The following is a 21,224-nucleotide window of genomic DNA, read 5'->3' as shown; positions in this document are numbered from 1 at the left end:
CTGAGTTATGCTCCAATTTCAAGGTTTTAGGGAATTGCAGCTTGGAGCTTTTGACACTAATGTAGAAAAGCAAGTCAGTTAATTCCAGGTGTGTAAGAGGCAGCCTATCTTTGGCAAAATTCTTCACACTTTCCAAGAGTTATAGAAATGGGAAGAGCTGAAAAGTATGAGCAGCTGGCTTTTTACTAAGTCAGTAAGGGATAGCAGAGAGCTTTGAGAACTGGAAATAAAACACAGGCTAAAGAATGCATACTCTTGGTGCTTTTCTACTGAAATCAATATTTTTTTTCCTTATAACAGCTTAAGATCTCTAGCTGGTAATCTTCAATTTCCATAAATGTCCAGTGCCCTGAGCATTGTGTTTAAACCTCCAGTAAATTCACATCTTAGTTGCAACTAACCTTTGAAGACACCCGTATCCCACAAAGTCTGCTGCAGCCTAAAAATAAGACAGTACGGTGTCAGGAAGAAAAGCTACTGAAATCAGAAATAGAAAAGGTCAGTGCTATTTTGAAACTCTGCACTACAGAACTCCAGTTCTACAACATCAAAGTTGTAAACCACACATTGTCACTTTCTGCAACAGTTCATTTTTCATCATAAATTAGGTCAGCCTTACAAAATATATCACAGAGCCCTTTTTGAAATTTAATAAATCACAGTGTGGTTTTAAATAAATAGCCTTTCTTTCCTGGTGACTTTTGCTGCATCATTATATTGTGAGATCCCTGTGGAACTGGGGACCACTTTTCAGTCATCTGTGGATCATTCCCATGACACTAATTATATAACAGGGAAAGGACGTATACCCACCTCCAGCTGCAATTCCAGCAACATCTCAACTTAGGTTGGGGGCTGCCTGCTCTATATGTTGGTGTTGTTATGTACAGAATGGAAATAGTTTCCATATGACTTATTCCCACTGTTGTCATAGCCTGATTGTCATAGCCTGATTCAGGGCCAAATTGGGCCTTCAGGAGCACACCGTGCTGCCCAGGAGCATGCCCCAAGAGGCCCATGCCTCCCCAGCCAGCCAGGGAAGCAGGGGTGGAGGGTGGGAGCATGGGATCCCCCACCCCAGTGGGGGACTGGCAACTCTAGTCCCATTGCAAGGGTCACACATTCTAAGTGGTAGTTGATGCCAATATTCAGAACATGTGTCTCAATGGTAGCCCCACTGGATGCATTTGTCCAGGGACTGAGGTCAGCAATCATGCAGGGGTTAGGAGAGCTAAATTAAAATCCCAATTCTGCCAGGAATAGAAATGTAAAATACTCAGTGTTTCTGGGTTCCCCCCCAGGCTTTTACATCTCTAGCCATGAAGCTTACTACGTGCCCTTGGCCATCACACTCTAGGCCTAACTTAGCTCACAGGGATGAGGATAAAGTGGAGGAGGGGAAAATGATTTGTAAATGCTCTGTGCTTCTTAGAGGAAGCATAGGATAAAAATTAATAACTACAGCCTGACTCACGGGTACACCTTATACTTTGGGAATGAAAAGTGTAATTCAAGAAATGGCAGGGGGCTGAGTTCTAAAAAAGTGAACTAGGAACAAATTATCAAATGCTTCAACAATGAATAGCTGCCTATTATGAAAACTTGCATCCTATTTTTCTGCTCCAAAAGACCACATAAGTCATATTTGATATCCACGGCATGCAGGTGGCGAAAAAAGGAAAAATGAAAGAGCCAAAATGAAGGAGCTGTGAGACACATGAAAATTGGGGGGATCAAGGTGGGAAATGAGAAACAGCGTTTAATTATGACATTGATATGGACTGTATACTGGGCAGGCTTTATGTTGTCATTGAAGAATTGCTTGTGAAGCTGAATAACTGGTTGGGAGGAGAGAGTTATGATTACCTCAGAAAGAAAGAAGGGAAATGAATAATTTGATAGAGAAGATTCATCCAAACAATGTGGACAATAGAATTGAAGCCTCCCCTGCTGTAGTCCCATAGACAGGACTTCTAACAAGTTGTTAACAAGCTACTTCATGGTGGGCATGTTCCAAGGCCGACAGAGCAATATGTGTTTGAGTGGTGGGAGGACATATAGTGAATTCCAATTATCAGGCCATTTAGGTAATGGAGATTTTGCTGGATGAGGGAAAGGCTATGTAAGCTGCAGTAGTCCTTGTGTGCCCTGCCAAATAAAGCACTTCTGTAACTCTTTCACCCACCCACCTCTTCAAGGGATTGTGCTCTGTTGCCTGTCTTTGAAAAAGCCCACATCAACTATACTATTCATCTCCGGCTTTTATCAAAAAGACTTTTTGGAAACCTTTCTGCCCACTGTCTTCCAGTCTAATCCCCTTTTTCCCTTTCATCGCTGCCAACTTAGAAGGAAAGAAAGCTGCCTCTGACGCTTATGCAATGGTAATCAGCCGACCGAATGAGCTGTCAGACTCCATAGTCCCCTGAGTCCAAGCACAGCCTTTCTGTGATACTCTCACAAGTATCTCAAGTCTGCCTTTGCACCTGGCTCAGGTTCAAATGGCAGCCTAAGAGACCCTTCTTGACAGTGGCTGCTTCTGCTGCCCTGCCTAAGGAATTGCACACCTACATATGGAGGTCTGCTATCGTCTTGATAATCAATGGGAATATTTTGAAACAGTCATCAGTGCAGCTGTACAGTGTTACAACTTCTGATGCCAAACATATAGAAACATGGGAAATGCTGCTGAGCCAACTCATTTCAAAAGTAATAAATACAATTTCCTTTCAAAAATAGAATAAGAGAAGCAGAGCTTTGAATGCGTTAACTATCAGATGTGCAAATGAAATATTCCAATCCAGCTGAAGCAAAATTACAATTTCAAGTGATCATTTTGTAGGGGATGTTTTATACAGTGTATGTTACTGCTTGGTGAGTAGTTTGCATGCCGTAGCTCTTAGAAGTTGCTAGCTGGCCAGAATTTTAAAGCCTCGAATCACCGTCTCATCATCATCTTGGCTTTTTGCCAGAATTGGAATATACAAACTCAGAAGAAAGATTCAGTTGAGTCATATTTGCTATGTGCAGACACAAACTGCCATACACTCAAGTGTACTTGTAGCAAGTTGTCAGATAGTGTGTTTGCATTTCTGGTGTAAAATTCATTTGCGTGCTATGAAATTTGAACATAGTGAATATGAATATATGCACACTATGTCGCCAATGAGCAAGAGGAATGACTGCTACTAATGTAACAAGATGCATGTGAGATTACAGGTTACGTTTTGGAGAATATTCGGTGAGAATATATAGACCTGTGTTTGGTATCCTAGCTACTATTATGCACAATAGCCAGCAAATTAACCCATATCAGAATGTGAGATCCTTTAAAAACGACTGTTGTCCTTGTGAAAAAAATGACTCCACATCTACTCATAGAATAGAAAAGAATAACCCCATATGAGTAATATTTTGATTCTGATTAGATATTCAGCTAACAGATACTCATTGATCATGTACCTTTTCATACATTCAAAGGGCATAAAGTGAGTGCATTGTGGATGGGGGAATGGAAATATGGCATTAAACCTTGCACAGTTCATATGCTGAGACATTGTTCTGCACAAATAGTTCACTGTATGATATTCAGGAGGTCATAAGAAAATGTCAAAATCTATAACTACTAAGTTACTACAGGTTTACTTCAGTTTTGCAGAACTGACATTCTATATAGACTCACTGCTTTGAGACAAAAGTTAGTTGCTTTATCATCATCATCTCATAGATACAAGAGTGATTATCTAGGCTGAAGGACAAATTTGCAACCAGGTTCATAATGAAAGATACGTGTTGATTGCATCAGTATACATTTTTATCCTAGAGACTTCAATAGACTTCTATAACAAACTGTTGATTAATACCATTAACAAACTGCTGGATTTGCACTAGATTATTGATCCAATATTACATTAGATATGATCATAGCAATGAGTACCATTTAATAAGAGTGTCTCAATACTCTAAGATACAGTACCACAGAAATCTTTCTGGGCATCTTTGTTCAATAACAAGTGTCATATGATAAAGAACTGATTGATGCAATAGATTATTCCTGAAGCAAACTTTATGGATTTCTTTTTCTTTTTGCATCCCTTAATTAGATCGAATTGCACAGAATATCATCAAATCCCATCTGGAGACATGTCAATATACAATAGAGGAATTACATCAGCTAGCCTGGCAAACCCACACATATGAAGAAATCAAAGTATACCAGAGCAAGGTATCGATCTACAACTGAATATCTTTTGCTTCTCTTGTTCCTTCATTACAATAATCATTTAATGTATCTTTTTCTGAGCTAGTTAAACATTTAGAAAGTTCCTTGGCAAATGAAGATTTGAAAATTTTTCTTTCTTTCTTTCTTTCTTTCTTTCTTTCTTTCTTTCTTTCTTTCTTTCTTTCTTTCTTTCTTTCTTTCTTTCTTTCTTTCTTTCACACCAGCTTTTCACCCCAAATAGGGTCCCCAAGGCAGCAAACAACAGATAATTAAAATTACATTTAAAATAATATATAAATGCAGTAAAAACATATTAACAGACAAACACATACAAACACACACATGCGCACGCGCACACACACAACCAGGTAGGAGAGCCAATAAGAGTTTACTAGAGATACGCCAAATGAACCAAAAAAGTCTTCACCCACTGATGGAAGACAATGATAGAGGGAGGTGACCAACTAATCTCCCTGGGGAGGGAGTTCCAAAATTTTGGCATCATAACCAAGAAGGCCCTTTCTTGGGTTGTCACCCACCTGGCTGCAGATGGCAGAGGCATCCAAATCAAGGCCTCTGACGATGACCAGAACTGATGGGTAGGTTTATATGCAAGAAAGTGGGAAAATAAAGACAATATCATTACAGCCTCTATATGGCCTATATTACTTATTTACATGTTTGAAAATAAGATTTCATGGATTCAGGTAACTGAGTTGTCAGATGTCCACTAGAGTGGGAGATCTCCTGCTGGCAGGAATTCTAAATATGATGAGTTGGATTCAAACTAAAGTTTCAATCAGCAGTCTGGAAATGTCCTGCCTCCTTCTCATAGCCATCTAATCTACACAAAATGCTTCCTCTCGCAGCATAGGCTAAGAACAGATTCAGATAGAAGTACATCTACAAAAAAAAATACATCAGTCAAAGAAAACAAAGGGGGAACTCTATCAGGAAGGAGCAACCAGTCAACAGAACTCAGCAGACAAAAATAAGCTTACACCAAATGCCCACCAGAACAACCAAAGTTCTAAAGTGTGCCGATAGGTTTTATGATGTGTTTTCCCCTCTCTATCGCTGTCTGCCATCAGTGAGTGAAGACCTTTTTTGTGTTTTGATGTCTGACATACACCCAGTAACTGTTATTGGTCCTCCTACCTGTTTTTTGTGTTGTGTGGCTGTATTTATTGAATTATGCTATTTTAATATTTTAAATTTAAATTGTTTTAATATGTTGTTTTAAACTGTTAGTGTTTTAATGTTTGCTTCCTTGAGGACTGTTATGGGTGGAAAGACAGAATACAAATGTCTCTGCTGGCCAAGAAATGCTATATAGACCTCCCTTGGGAGGCCATTCCACATTCAAGACTCTAGGGCTGCCAGGTCCCCTCTAGCAATCAGCGTGGGGTGGGGAATGACCAAACGGGGCAGGGCGACAGGACTTGCTAACTGCAGAGCATGCTCGCCTGTGACATAATGACGTTGCCGGTGACATGGTGATATCACTTTTGGAAGTGATGTCATCACATCTCCAGCCTGCTGGAACTGCTCTGGTATTTGGCGGGGGGGGGGGGCTGTTAAGATTTTGCACAAAAACCATGGCTCCAAGACAGCAGAATATTACCTGTTGTGGAGTATGAGTGTGGGTTTACCTTCCTGACTAGTACTGATGATAGGGAAGTGACTGCATTGAACTGCCCTATTTTATGGACATTGGATCAACTTTGATTATCATTTAATGTTCTCACTATCTGCTTTCCTTTTCTATGGTCATTTCTTCTGGAAGTCAAGAGAAGCATTGTGGCAACAGTGCGCAATCCAGATCACTCATGCTATTCAGTACGTGGTGGAATTTGCAAAGCGGATAACAGGCTTTATGGAGCTCTGTCAAAATGATCAAATTCTACTTCTCAAAGCAGGTGAGTAGAAAAGAGTGAAATGGTGCTCAATGCTCATGCTTTGCTAACATCAGTAGTTTGGAAGCAACAACACTGAGAGATCTCTGTCTTTTGGTGCTACACCTCTGAAGATGCCAGCCACAGCTGCTGGTGAAATGTCAGGATCTACAATGCTAAGACCACGGCAATACAGCCCGGAAAACCCACAACAACCAATATTGTATAGATTGCAGAAATCTGAAAACAAGCATAAACAGCAATTTGACATGACATATTAAATGACACAGAAACTACCAAGTAGAAGCCTACTTACAGCAACAGACAGTAGAGTAGAGTAGAGTAGAGAGTAGAGGACATTTTTACTGTCCCAAAGGAGACTGGGGAACATAAACTAGTAGAGGTGTTGAACTGTGAACTGCTGTCCTCTCAGGTGAAGTTTAGAGTAGTATCTTTTTTCTCTTAAAAGATTAAAACATATGAACCCAAAAGTAAGTTTGAACAAGACTTGATAACCGATAATCTGTTTTGATAGGGGACAGGAGTAGCTCAATATTACTTCAGTGTAAATTCAACAGGGACCACTGTTGCTGAGTCAGGATATCTGGTTGAGAGATTGTGTTTTAAAAAATACTTTATGCTTCCAAAAGTGCTCGAAAGTATCTCATTCAGATATCTATGTCTGATCTCTCGGAATCCATTCTGTCTTTCTAGGCTGCTTGGAAGTGGTTTTAGTGAGAATGTGCCGTGCCTTCAATCCACTCAACAACACCGTTCTCTTTGAAGGAAAATATGGAGGAATGCAAATGTTCAAGGCTTTGGGTAGGCTTGCTTTTTGTTGTTTAGATAATTGCTGAAAAAATGGATATACAATAATTTGGATATACGTTTGCTTTTTCTCTTGGGAAAGATATGGTGGAACTGAGAGCAAAGCTACAAGTGATTTTCTTCACGTGGAGAACACTAGATTTTTCTTGCAAGGTTACCTGGGAAGTGAAGTCCGAGCGGTCCTTCCCCTCTCTGTTAGAATCACTGCCTGAAGAGCCACAAGAGGGCTTTGTTTGGGGGTGGGCAGCTGCTACTTTCTCTCAGGGCATCCAGCGGGCTGCCTGCTCCCAGGGAGATGCTCTGGAAGTGGCAGCATTGGTGGAGCTTCAGCCGCAGTGACAGCTGAAGAATCTGCAGCAGATCCTTCCACTGTTGCTGCAGCTGAAGCTTCACCAACGTGGTGGCTTTCTCCAGAGCAGCTCCCCGGGAGCAGGCAGCCCGCAGGACGCCCTGGGAGAAAGTAGCAGCTGCCCGCCCCCAAATTAAGCCCTCTTGTGGCTCTTCAGGCAGCGATTCTAACAGAGAGGGGAAGGACCACTCTGATTTCACTTCCCAGATAACCTTGCAAGAAAAATCTAGTGTTCTCCACATGAAGAAAGTCACTTGTAGTCACACTCTCAGTTGCCAGCACCTGGGGCAACTCCCAGCAGGAGGTGGTGACCCTGTCATGACATGTTCCCGGGACCATGTAATGATGTCACTTCTGGAAAGTGACATCATTGCACAGGGTGTGTCCCCTCCTAGTTCCCCCCTCCCAGCTGAAGCCTGGGGAAACCCCAAAACAGGCACTTTAAACTTGAGCTGGGGGGGATTCCTCCTCCCAGCTGAAGCCTGGGGAAACCCCAAAACAGGCACTTTAAACTTAAGCTGGGGGGGATTCCTCCTCCTAGCTGAAGCCTGGGGAAGTGAAAGGGGTTTTAAACTTCAGCTGGGAGGGGGGATTCCCCCCTCCCAGCTAAATCATGGGGAAGCTTGGAAACGCTTTAAACCCTGGCTTCAGCTGTCAGGCAGGGACTATCAGCAGGGCAGGAAGTTTGTTGGTGTGCTCTGAATCTTTATGGAGCACACCGAAGGGGGTTAATAAGTGATTAGTCCTCCAGGGGAATTGATCTCTGTGTAGAGATCAGTGGGCGGGGTGACCAGACACGTGATTAACTTCAAGAGGTGCCAGAATGCCGTTCCACCTCATTCTGGCTGAAAAAAGCCCTGCATTTTCTCTCTCAACCAAGTTTCAAATTTAGTATACCTTAAGGTTGCCAGCTCCTGGTTGGGAAATTTCTGGATATTTGAGGGTGGAGCCTAGGGAGGGTAGGGTTTGGAGCAGGGGACATCAGCGAGATATAATGCCATAGAGTCCACCCTCCAAAGCAGCCATTTTCTTCAGGGGAACTGATCTCTATGGCCTCAAGATCAATTGTATATCTGGGAGATCTCTAGGTCCCACCTGGAGGTTGGCACCCTACTATGGTAAAGTAGCTAGTGTATTCTTATGGCTATGCCATTTCTGTTTCACAGTCTGTTGAGCTTCTGCCATCTTCCTCCATGATTTGCACTTTCCAGCAAACAGGCCATTTCAGCTGCACCGTCTGTCAGAAGCATCATCCCGCCTTCCTCCACAGGTTGCTATTTCTGAGCTGTCTGAAAGACACAAACAACTGGCAGTTTTGGCTACCAGTGATTTGCTTCGATCCCCATTGGTTTCTGCTGCTTTTTCTTTCTGGTCCCATCAGGAACATGCAGGAAACTGATAGGGAAATTTCTTTAATAGTACTCTGCTGCCACATATAAATTTCCCTTCTACCACTTACTCAAATATAATCCAAGACACCAACCACAGTGATACAGAGAAATATGCGTTCTGTTGTTACACAGGGCCCAGGTTCTGGCACCTGATGCATACTGGGCGACCTTATCCTTGTGCCTAAATACTTTGATGCTAAATTGTTTACAGAACAAAACAAAAAAAGTTCACAAACAGTTCATTTAGACCATTACTTTGAGTGGCAAGATACAATCAAAATACTTAAGACAAACAAAAATCCTTTCTGGCTCCTTGTGGTAAGGCCAGAACATAAACAATCTGCAATGTGAAGTGTCCAAGCCTGAATGTGGAATCCTTATTCTAGATAAAAATTGCTAGTAGTGATGTATTTACAAAGTTGTGTAGTGTCATATCGACCCACAGCATAGCAACAATCACAAGAGACATGGAATGTGCTGTTTAGGTGTTTTCCATAACTTTTATGTGCCAGGCAAAGTTTCTTGCTCACAAAACAGGGGTCTTTATTAAACATTCCCTAAGAGAGACAAAGCCATGGAGGCAGGAAAAAAGATTTCTTGGGCTTTGGGTGGCAACAGCCTTTTTACTGGCACCTGCTGCTGTGGTGTGTGGTTGCCAACTCCCTTTCCTAGGTGTGCTCCTGCACTAATGCAAACTGCTTTGTTGGTTTGACTCACAAGGCTATCCCATTACACTAGTTCCTTAACTGAAGGCTATCAGTGCCCTAATGCAATCAGTATGTACTTGGAGGCATTGTGTCCTTGGCTGCAGAATTTGGAGAAAAGCCAGCTCTATGGCAGCAAACTGACAGTATAGTTGGTGCCCTCCAAAAACCCAATCCATCCTTTTCTCTTCCCCCACCCTCCACCCCAATGCTGTGCTGGTTTCTTGCATGTTCCTGAAGCAAACCAGCTATCATCAATATATATAGCTGGTAACCAAAACTGACAGGTTGCTGTTTTCGATTGTCAGTGCAACTGAAGCATTCACCCTACAGAAGCCAATTTTGACAGAAAACTGTTTCTGTTGCCCTGAATAACAAAAAATTCCATCAGGAGCCAAATCTGACAGGAATGCTCTTTTTAATCCTGCACCAGCACCTGAAAGGCTGGTGGGCAAAAATGGTGGCAAACTGGTAGGGCATGTGCCAGCGCATGGCATCACTTCCTACAAAAACTGATTGTGATGTCATGGGAAACTCTAGGATTTGCAAAACTGTAATTTTTACAAAAACGATGTGGTGTGATGCCAGCATACCATCCCTGTCCCCTAGATTCTCCCAGGGTTTTGCTATCTTTGGCCAGTTGGGTTTTGCTGTCCAAAAGGTATACGTGGAAAAGGGGCTTCAGCCTTTTTCCCTACTCCATTTTCCTAGCATGAAATATTCTAAGAGGTATGGTATTTGAGAAGACCCATGTGTTCCCTTGAACATTTGTGGGTTTCCCTGACAGACCCAGCTGAACCCCCTTGGATTGTTTTGATGGCGAAAAGTGTTGTCAATTGATCCAGAGGAGTTAGCCGTGTTAGTCTGTAGTAGCAAAATCGAAAAGAGTCCAGTAGCACCTTTAAGACTAACCAACTTTACTGTAGCATAAGCTTTCGAGAATCACAGTTCTCTTCGACAGATGCACATCTGACGAAGAGAACTGTGATTCTCGAAAGCTTATGCTACAGTAAAGTTGGTTAGTCTTAAAGGTGCTACTGGACTCTTTTCGAGCGTTGTCAATTGCAGCTGACTTATGGCAACCCGATAGGGCTTTCAAGGCAAGAGATGATCAGAGGTGGCTTGCCAATTGCCAGTAACTGCCTCTGCATAGCAACTCTGAGGCTTCCTTGGCATTCTCCCATCCAACCAGGGCTGACTGCTTATCTTCCAAGATCTGACAAGATTAGGCTAGCCTGGGTCACTCAGATCAGGGCTGGGACTGCTTTAGGTTGAGAAAATGGGGTAGTAGGATGGGGTGAGGCCCCTTCTCCATGTGCACAACAGTCCTAATTTTAATTGGGCACCACATACAGAAAAATTGAGGAGAACCCACAGCTCACGTGTGATTGTGTCTGACACAGGGTGGAGATCCAGATCTACTCTGTAGGCACATAAATGTGATTTGGGGAGAGCCAGCCCTCACCCAGGATTGAAGGATACACTCGTCTGCTCACAAGATACTCAAGTTTAAGCAAATATTGCGTGAGATGCATCTTTTTGAAGATGATAGATTTTAAGTCAACCGTCTTCTGTGTTATTTAAAGGTTCAGATGACCTGGTGAATGAAGCATTTGACTTTGCAAAGAATTTATGTTCTTTGCAGTTGACGGAGGAGGAAATTGCCTTGTTTTCATCTGCTGTCCTGATATCACCTGGTAATTATTATCCTTTGCTACCCAGCTTCCACGCATCTGCCACCATTTCCAGTCATTTTTAGATAATATTAGTAACTGGTGTTCCCGTCTAAACATGTGCGTTAAGCAACAGACATCTATGGATTTGATCTAGGGAGAGAAAGTACAGCGCCTGCTTTACATCCAGAGCGCCCCAGGTTCAATATCTGACAAAAGGATCTTTGAAAGCAGAGCAGGGAAAGATCTTGCTCTGCCTGAGACTATGAAGAGCTACTGCCGCCATCAGAGGAGACAATGCTTAGATGGACACGAGTCCTGACAAAGTACAAGCTTCATATAGCATCAGGATTAAAGTCTGAAGTAAGCATTACATCAGAGTGATTGTGAGGAATGCTTCTTGTGGCAGGGTCTTCAAAGTTCTTCATAATACAGAGCTTGGTGGTGCTTCCCGTTGCCCATTTGATGAAATTCAGCTGAGGCTGAAAGATAACAATAACAACATTTGGTTTATATATTGCCCTTCATTACAACTCACTCAGAGCAGTTTACAAAGTGTGTTATTATTATTCTCACGACACTCACCCTGTGAGGTGCGTGGGATTGAAAGAGCTCCAAGAAGCTCTGACTGACCCAAGGTCACCCAGTTGGCTTCAAGCAGAGGAGTGGGGAATCAAACCTAGTTCTACAGATTAGAATCCTGCAGCTATTAACCACTACACAAAACTGATGGCAAAAAATAGATGGGTTTAATATTATAAGGAAACAGCTAGCTGTGTTTGGATTATGCCTTACCCTGACAATATTTATCACAAATGCAGTAAGGAAGAATTAAAATTGCTGAAAAAAAGCCCAGACTATGTGGCTTTTCACAGCATATTCCTGTGATCATTGCTAGTTTCCATATATACCTAGCCAAATGGGAAAGAGATATCTCCTAATAGTAGGTGCTGTTCCTATTCAGAAAGCTCCCATCTTTGGGACATAGGACAGGAGGAGACATTCAGCAGCTGTCCTGCATATCAGTTGAGCAGCTGCTCACGTTGGCCACAAAAGAGCTCTCTTGGACAACACAATGATAAGCAAAAGGATTTAGGTAGCAGAAAGCTGAGCAGGGATGTCAATTGTGAAAACATTCAGCAGTTGTCAGGGAAGTGTGGCCAAATGAGTCTTAAACACCATGACTTGAAAACAAATCTCTTTGATTTCAATGAAAATTTGTGGACTTAAAATTATGGCTGAAACAATGACTCACTGAAAGCTCAGATGCCAAAGCTCTACACCCTGCATGGCATAGCTGTGATGCACGAAGGAAAGGCAACAGAGAAAGAATAAGGAGGATTGCACCACTGTAGCTAGCATGAAAGCTAGGTTCAGGAGGACTCCCAAATGTTTCAAGCCAAGTTCTGCATTTTGCTTTTGGGGGACTAACTGGGGTGATTAAGGAACAAAATATTGCCCTTCCTGCAAATACTGGGGCTGCTTTTAGTAGTTTGCAGTGATTACCTGTGACTCAATGGTAGACAACATTATTTTATCTGCAGAAGGATGCAGTTTCAGTTCCTGGCATCTTTAGTTAAATTAATGTTGAGCTTGGAGAGGAGACAACTGAGAGGTGGTATGATAATAACCATCTTCAAGTACTTGAAGGGCCCTCAGTGGAACAGGCTTCCTTGGGAGATGGTGGGCTCTCCTTCTTTGGAGGTTTTTAAGCAGAGGCTAGATGGCCATCTGATAGCAATGCTTATTCTGTGAACCTAGGCAGATCACAAGAGGGAAGGCAGGAAGGGCTACATCAGTTCTTGTGGCCCTTTCTTACATGCCCAGGGTATGGCTGATCGCCACCTTGGGGTCAGGTAGAAATTTTCCCCAGGCCAGTTTGGCTAGAGATCCTGACTGTGTTTTGCCATCTTCTGGGCATGGAGTACAGGTAACTGGGTGTGTGGATATTTGTAAATTTCCTGCATTGTGCAGAAGGTTGGACTAGATGGTCCTTCCCTATGATCCTGGCGAGCCGTCAGGATAGAGAGTACTGAGTTACACAGACCAAAGTTCTGACTCAATATAATGCAGCTTCATTACTAGTCGACTTATTAATTACTATTGTTTTCATCTTTTCTCTGGCTTTAATTTCTGCCTTTATTTTAAATTATTGGTTTGTTTGTTTCTTACCAGATCGGGCTTGGCTGTTAGAACCAAGGAAGGTCCAGAAGCTTCAGGAAAAAATTTATTTTGCACTTCAACATGTGATCCAGAAGAATCATCTTGATGATGAGACTTTGGCAAAGGTAGATCCTCAGTTCAGATAGATACAACACTCGTTCAGTAGGGGGCTCAATGTCTGCAAACTGTGTGCAAATGTGTAATTCACAATCCTTGCATTTAATTTCTCTTATTTCTGATTAGCACAGACAGTGTTTCTAGTATTTCACAATATTGTTTGTTTAAGCATAGTTCAAAACAGTTTACAAAAAATTGCTCAGATCCAGAGATTTCTAGCAGGCACAAGTAATCCCCTTATCCTTCTCAACAATTGAATGGTGAATGTCACTGGTTAGGATAGCTCTGCGTGCACGTAAATGGGGAAAGCTGCTTGCACTGGAGTCTGGGGTATTCATCACATCACATATAAGGATCTGGAAGAGTGGCAATTGCCCAGATTCTGGGAGGAATTAGATTAATTTGACAATAGGTTTTCAACTTGAATCCTTCCCTCATATAGAAATCTTAGATCACTGCCCAATAGCTGTGATGAAATGGCTGAAAAATAACAAATTAAAATTGAACCCAGACAAGACTGAAGTGATGCTTGTTGGGAAGTCAGAGATCTTGAAAAACATTGTACTCCCCACTTTCGATGGAGTTATGACTAGGGATGTGCGTTTCGGCATTCAGAATGCCGAAAGAATGCCGAAACAAAAGTGTTTCGGCTTCTTTCGGGGAATGCCGAAACGTTTCGGGGAATGCCGAAACGTTTCGGGTAGCCGAAAGAAAAAAGCCGAAACGTTTCGGGATTCTTTCGGCTTTCTTTCGGCTTTTCTATGGGAAAATGCCTCCGTCTTCCAGGACGCCTGGAGGAGGCATTTTCCCACCGAATAAGCCCAAAATTGGTGGGAACCTTCCTCTAACCCTTCTCTAACAACCACCCAAGTTTCAGACAGATTGGACTTTGGGGGGCCATGTTATGGCCCCCAAAAGCAGGTCCCCCCATCCTCCCATAAGAAAGCGAAGGAGCAGCATATTGTTAGCATGCTGCTGCTGATCTTTCTTCATTATTTCCTATGGGGAAAAAATGAAGAGGCAGGCTTCCTTTGCCAGCCCTCAGGGGCCCTTCTCCCACCCCTCCTCCCACCCCCCACCAAGGCTCAGCCTGCTCCCACTTGGGGGGGGGCATTTCATGGCCTCCCCAAGTAGGTGCTCTAATCTCTACCACTGACAGCTGGGGGAGGCTTGTGTTGCCAGGGGTGGCATTTTGCATGCAAAATGCCCCCCAACCCTCTGGGGCCCTTCTCCCACCCCTCCTCCCACCCCCCACCAAGGCTCAGCCTGCTCCCACTTGGGGGGGCATTTCATGGCCTCCCCAAGTAGGTGCTCTGCTCTCATCTCTACCACTGACAGCTGGGGGAGGCTTGTGTTGCCAGGGGTGGCATTTTGCATGCAAAATGCCCCCCAGCCCTCTGGGGCCCTTCTCCCACCCTTCCTCCCACCCCCCACCAAGGCTCAGACTGCTCCCACTTGGGGGGGCCATTTCATGGCCTCCCCAAGTAGGTCCTCTCAGCCCCTAAAGTCCACCCCTTACAGCCCCACACAAACCCAATTCCCCCCCAGCTGCCACACACAGACCCAAATCCCCACATTAGCCCCTCACAGACCCAAATCCACCCCCACCTGCCCCACACCCATAACCCCAGGAACAGGCTGGCAAAGGCCAGCCCTCTCCCTTTGTTCCCTATGCTGGGAACTTCTAAACTCTCTTTCTCTGGGCAATTCTGCACAGCCCAGGGGTGCCACAATGGTGGGCACACTTCTGAGTGCCAGCTGGTCCCTGTGAAAGAGCACCTGAACCACAGACACCCTCCCTCAAATTCCCCCACCACCTACAGAGATGGCTGGCCAGCCAGCCCCATTGTTCCCTATGATGGGAACCAACTGCACAACAAAGAATAAAACAAGAACAACACAAAATAAAGTTTTAAAAAAATTATATTCTCCCTTCCAAAGTACAAGTAGGCAAAGCATTATGACACATTACACCAGCAGTCCCCCACACAGAAAAATTAAAACAAAACTCACTTAACATCAGAGAATCACAAAGCATGATTCCTGTCAAAAACACTTTATTTCTTGAACAGCTTTAGGTTACACAGCAGGGGGGAACACCAAAGGGCATGGCAGCACTATCTTACACAAAAATAACACAACTCACTTCACATCAGAGAATCACAAAGCATGATTCCTGTTAAAAACACTTTATTTCTTGAACAGCTTTAGGTTACACAGCAGGGGGGAACACCAAAGGGCATGGCAGCACTATCTTACACAAAAATAACACAACTCACTTAACATCAGAGAATCACAAAAACACAATTCCTGGCAAAAACACTTTATTTCTTGAACAGCTTTAGGTTACACAGTAGGAGGGCACAACAGGGCATGATAGCAATGTACTACAAAAAATAATACAACCCACTTCACCGTTTTTGACAGCAATTGTGTTTGTGTGATTCTCTGATGTGAAGTGAGTTGTGTTATTTTTGTGTAGTACACTGCTTTCCTGCTCTGTGGTGCCTTCCTACTGTGTGACCTAAAGCAGTTACAGAAATAAAGTGCTTTTGACAGCAATTTTTGGGGTGATTCTTTAATGTGAAGTGAGTTGTGTTATTTTTGTGTAAGATAGTGCTGCCATGCCCTTTGGTGTTCCCCCCTGCTGTGTAACCTAAAGCTGTTCAAGAAATAAAGTGTTTTTGACAGGAATCATGCTTTGTGATTCTCTGATGTTAAGTGAGTTTTGTTTTAATTTTTCTGTGTGGGGGACTGCTGGTGTAATGTGTCATAATGCTTTGCCTACTTGTACTTTGGAAGGGAGAATATAATTTTTTTAAAACTTTATTTTGTGTTGTTCTTGTTTTATTCTTTGTTGTGCAGTTGGTTCCCATCATAGGGGACAATGGGGCTGGCTGGCCAGCCATCTCTGTAGGTGGTGGGGGAATTTGAGGGAGGGTGTCTGTGGTTCAGGTGCTCTTTCACAGGGACCAGCTGGCACTCAGAAGTGTGCCCACCATTGTGGCACCCCTGGGCTGTGCAGAATTGCCCAGGGAAAGAGAGTTTAGAAGTTCCCAGCATAGGGAACAAAGGGAGAGGGCTGGCCTTTGCCAGCCTGTTCCTGGGGTTATGGGTGTAGGGCAGGTGGGGGTGGATTTGGGTCTGTGAGGGGCTAATGTGGGGATTTGGGTCTGTGTGTGGCAGCTGGGGGGGGAATTGGGTTTGTGTGGGGCTGTAAGGGGTGGACTTTAGGGGCTGAGAGGACCTACTTGGGGATGCCATGAAATGCCCCCCCCAAGTGGGAGCAGTCTGAGCCTTGGTGGGGGGTGGGAGGAAGGGTGGGAGAAGGGCCCCAGAGGGCTGGGGGGCATTTTGCATGCAAAATGCCACCCCTGGCAACACAAGCCTCCCCCAGCTGTCAGTGGTAGAGATGAGAGCAGAGCACCTACTTGGGGAGGCCATGAAATGCCCCCCCAAGTGGGAGCAGGCTGAGCCTTGGTGGGGGGTGGGAGGAGGGGTGGGAGAAGGGCCCCAGAGGGTTGGGGGGCATTTTGCATGCAAAATGCCACCCCTGGCAACACAAGCCTCCCCCAGCTGTCAGTGGTAGAGATTAGAGCACCTACTTGGGGAGGCCATGAAATGCCCCCCCAAGTGGGAGCAGGCTGAGCCTTGGTGGGGGGTGGGAGGAGGGGTGGGAGAAGGGCCCCTGAGGGTAAGGGGGCATTTTGCATGCAAAATGCCACCCCTGGCAAAGGAAGCCTGCCTCTTCATTTTTTCCCCATAGGAAATAATGAAGAAAGATCAGCAGCAGCATGCTAACAATATGCTGCTCCTTCGCTTTCTTATGGGAGGATGGGGGGACCTGCTTTGGGGGGCCATAACATGGCCCCCCAAAGTCCAATCTGTCTGAAACTTGGGTGGTTGTTAGAGAAGGGTTAGAGGAAGGTCCCTACCAATTTTGGGCTTATTCGGCGGGAAAATGCCTCCTCCAGGCGTCCTGGAAGACGGAGGCATTTTCCCATAGAAAAAAGCCGAAAGAATGCCGAAATAATGCCGAAAGAATCCCGAAAGCCGAAAGCCGAAAGAGATTCTTGTTTCGGCTTTCGGCTTTAACGATAGAGAATCTTCTTTCGGCTTTCTACTTTCGGCTATAGCCGAAAATTTTTTGCTTGCACACCCCTAGTTATGACCCTTGCAGACTCGGTTAAGAGCCATGGGGTTATATTGGATCCAGCACTACTACTAGAAAAACAAGTTAAGGCAGCTGCAAAAAATGCTCACTACAATCTCACTCTAGCCTGGAAAATGGCTTCTTATCGTGACCTGGCTGACCTGGCCACCTGGATCCATGCTATGGTAACATCAAAATTTGAATATTGTAATCGATTATACGTTGGTCTCCCATATAAGTTAACTAGGAGGCTCCAATTGATGCAAAATGCTGCGGCTCGACAATTATCAGGAGCGAGCAGGAGCTTGAACATCACTCCCATCCTACAATCACTCCATTGGCTACCTATCAGTTACCATGTTCAGTTCAAGATATTGGTTATTGCATGGCCTTGGTCCAGCATACCTACAGGACCGCCTCTGTCCCTATGTCCCTCCATGGCAGCTTCGCTCATCTGAACAGGGTCTCTTGCAGGTGCTGGCCTGTACATGGGTGAAATCAACAGCAGCCTGTACATGGGCTTTCTCTGTGGTGGCCCCTACCCTATGGAACGGCCTGCCTAAGGAGGTCAGGAGAAACCCCACCCTCCTGGCTTTCCACAAACAATGCAAAACTGAATTATTCAAAAAGACCTTTTTCTCAGCTAAGAGGGTGGTATTGTAGGAAAGGGATCCCAGATGTTTCACTAATGAGTTACAAACCATAGATTTCACCATTATGTTGCCTTACATATTATCTGTTGCTTTAAATATGTACTCCTATATGCTACCTGTGCTTTATGTTGTTCAATGTAATTCCTAGAATTGATCATGTTCTACTTCAGCAATTCCTCAACCCCATACTGGATCCTTGCTAATACTATATCTTTGTAAACTTATATTCTTTTACCCCATGACATTGTTTATGGAAATGTTCTTGACACTGTATTCATTTACCCTATGACGTTTATGAAAATGTTCTTGAAAAATGTATGGAAATGCCTGCCCTTGTCCTTGCCACTGATTGTACTAATCTCACACTATGTAATCCACCTTGAGTCTCATTGAGAAAGGCGGGATATAAATGACATAAATAAAAATAAAATAAATAAAATATTTGCAACAGGCTTGTTGGAATCCACTGCATCCTGTGTGTGAAGGAATTCGGGGATTTCCAATGAGAAGAGCAGGCAATGCATATGTTTCTCTGTTTATAGACCCCCTCTTTCTCCTTAAGAACAAATGCAGTCCAAGCAAACATCCTTCCTCTCTGGCTGATTAATTGTGAGCCAATGTATTTCTCAATTTTGAATTCAAGCTTCCTGATGCAAAAATGCCTAACATTCAGAATGGTCAAAATAATTTTTGAAGTAATAATTCTCACAGCATGGAAAGGCAAGCACTGTGGCAGTGTCTTGGGCCCACCTGTGAGGGTCACAGTCACATGGGGTTTAAAACCTCTTTAACTGAATTAAAGCAAGGCATTAATCACTACATTACATTACTGCTTGGTTCTATTCAATCCTGCAGGGCTTAGCCCTCAGTTTGGAGGTTTATTTATTTGTTCCATGTTCAAAGTCAAACCCTGTGTTTCCCACCCAATAAACAGTCAATGTATTAATTAAGAATTTATTTTAAAATAATCTAATAACTCTAGATCTGATTAAACAAAAAATTGCTAAAATGGGGAGGAGGGACAGATGTCACTGAATTCTAAGTCTGAGAGATTCAGAGGTTATAGTGTGGGGGGGCAACATGACACTCGCCATGGTGCCTGGCAAGTGTTTTTTGAAAGTGGGTGGGGCCAGGTGGGGTATTTGCTGAGTAGGGCTTCTTATTGGGCATAGGGAACTTGATTCACTGTGCAGATTAAAATAATATTGTTTTGGCGGTGGTTGCCACCACAGTGATCGTTTTATTCTCTCTCTCATTCCTTTCCCCCCAATGTATTTTTTTTTAAAACACTCCTTTCATCCCTTGCACTTCGGCGACCTGTGTGTGTGTGTGAGTATGACTCTGCCTCCCATGGAGGCTATTTTGTGATTGGCTTTACCTTTTGTGGCAGCCATTTTGTAGTTGCACCCACCACCCCGTGTCAGAATTTGAAAGGTGCCCACAGGCTCAAAAAGGTTGAGGACCTCTAGATTACAGGGTGTGATCAGTTTCTATAGATACTATATAGGCCAACACATTGCTTTACTGAACCTCCTCAGTTATGCTTCCCAAAGGTGTGGTGTGATGCTGTTCTAATCATGCCTCATGCTGGGCTTTTCTCACAATGGGCTTTTTTCCTCTTATGGGGGATTGTGTTGGGATGTAATATTAATAATGTAGTATGCAGTAGTCTCACCTGCAAAGCTTGACTGATTTTCTTTAACCTTAAACAGGCAGCCAAAATGAAAAGAGGCATTGTTTATTGTTAGAATGAGAGAATCAGGGATTATAGGGTGGGGCCAGTTTATACAGATGCTATTACATAGGCTTTATATGACTTTACAGAATTGTCTTGTGTTCTCCAAAAGTGTGATATTATTCTTCAATAGACATTATTTTCCCAATTGGATTTTTTCTGGGCATTGAATCAACTGTGTGGCATTGTTCTTTGTGCTGAGAGCTTGTTTGGCAGTGATCAACTTTCCCTAACTCATTCTAACAATAAACAATACATATCTTCATTCTGGCTGCCTATTCAAGACTGAAAAAGGAAGAGTAACTTTTTCAGAAAACCTGAACAATTTTGTGAGATGCAGTTAAGTCTTGCATGTCAAACATATCTATAAATCACATTTATGAAATCATAGCAGACATGATTAGTACTACATTCTGTCACAGTACTTCAGTGAAATTCTTTACTTCCCATGCTGTGAGAACTATTCATTAGAGTATTTAAACTGTACTAATCTGAAGATGATTACATCATCAATTATAATTATTATTTATTAACAAGATTTTTACCCCCACCTTTCTGCCCTCATAGGACATGTATTTTTTTCACTGACATTCAGGGCCTCCAATAAAGCTGTAGGACTAGGATTACAGAACTGGAAAACAATGCAAGCAAAGAGTGTCTAAGGCAACAAAAGCTGTCTCAGACATGCCATACTATAATAAAAATGGGATTACAAAGGTAAAGGTAGTCCCCTGTGCAAGCACCAAGTCATTACTGACCCACAGGGGGACGTTGCATCATGATGTTTTCTTGGCACAATGGTAGAGATGTGAAATAAACCTTGAATCTGTTTTATGCTTTAAAAGGCAAGATTTTGTATAAAGATTTCTTTGGTATAAACTTTCCTTCTCCCCCTTTATTTATTTGTTTTACAGTTAGTAGCCAAGATACCAACTATTACAGCACTTTGCAACTTGCATGGAGAAAAACTGCAGGTATTTAAACAATCTCATCCTGACATAGTGAACACACTATTTCCTCCATTATACAAGGAACTTTTCAATCCAGATTCTACCACTGGCTGCAAGTGAAGGGGAAAATAAATAATGTCAAATAGTCCTGGAATGCACCACTGTTAAGACAAAAGAATTGTTTTCATGAAGACTTACTAAAAATGTCACTACTGCAACACTAGGAATGTCCTGCACTTAATAGAATTATTTTTCACCGCTACAGTTTGAAGAATGTAAATATACACCTCTGAGTGGGGCCTGTTTTTGTTTCTCTTCTTTTTGTTAATCCCCCCTTTTAATTTTTAACTGACCATAAATTTGCAAATATAGAACACTGGGTGTTACCTTTATT

The 21,224-nt window shown here is 43.2% G+C and overlaps 1 protein-coding gene across 1 annotated transcript in view; it reads left to right on the top strand.

The window, feature by feature from the left end:
* RORB (RAR related orphan receptor B) overlaps positions 1-20,950 on the top strand; it is a 72,310-nt gene extending 51,360 nt beyond the window's left edge. Inside the window, exons 8-13 of the mRNA XM_054987593.1 lie at positions 4,101-4,222; positions 6,006-6,138; positions 6,829-6,936; positions 10,973-11,083; positions 13,235-13,347; positions 20,795-20,950. Of these exons, the coding sequence (XP_054843568.1) occupies positions 4,101-4,222; positions 6,006-6,138; positions 6,829-6,936; positions 10,973-11,083; positions 13,235-13,347; positions 20,795-20,950 (743 nt within the window). The remainder of the gene's footprint in view (positions 1-4,100; positions 4,223-6,005; positions 6,139-6,828; positions 6,937-10,972; positions 11,084-13,234; positions 13,348-20,794) is intronic.
* The last annotated feature ends 274 nt before the right edge of the window (positions 20,951-21,224 follow it).

Source organism: Eublepharis macularius, chromosome 8, assembly GCF_028583425.1.
Source record: "Eublepharis macularius isolate TG4126 chromosome 8, MPM_Emac_v1.0, whole genome shotgun sequence".
Classification (NCBI taxonomy): Eukaryota; Metazoa; Chordata; class Lepidosauria; order Squamata; family Eublepharidae; genus Eublepharis; species Eublepharis macularius.
This window is presented reverse-complemented; position numbering and strand designations above follow the sequence as displayed.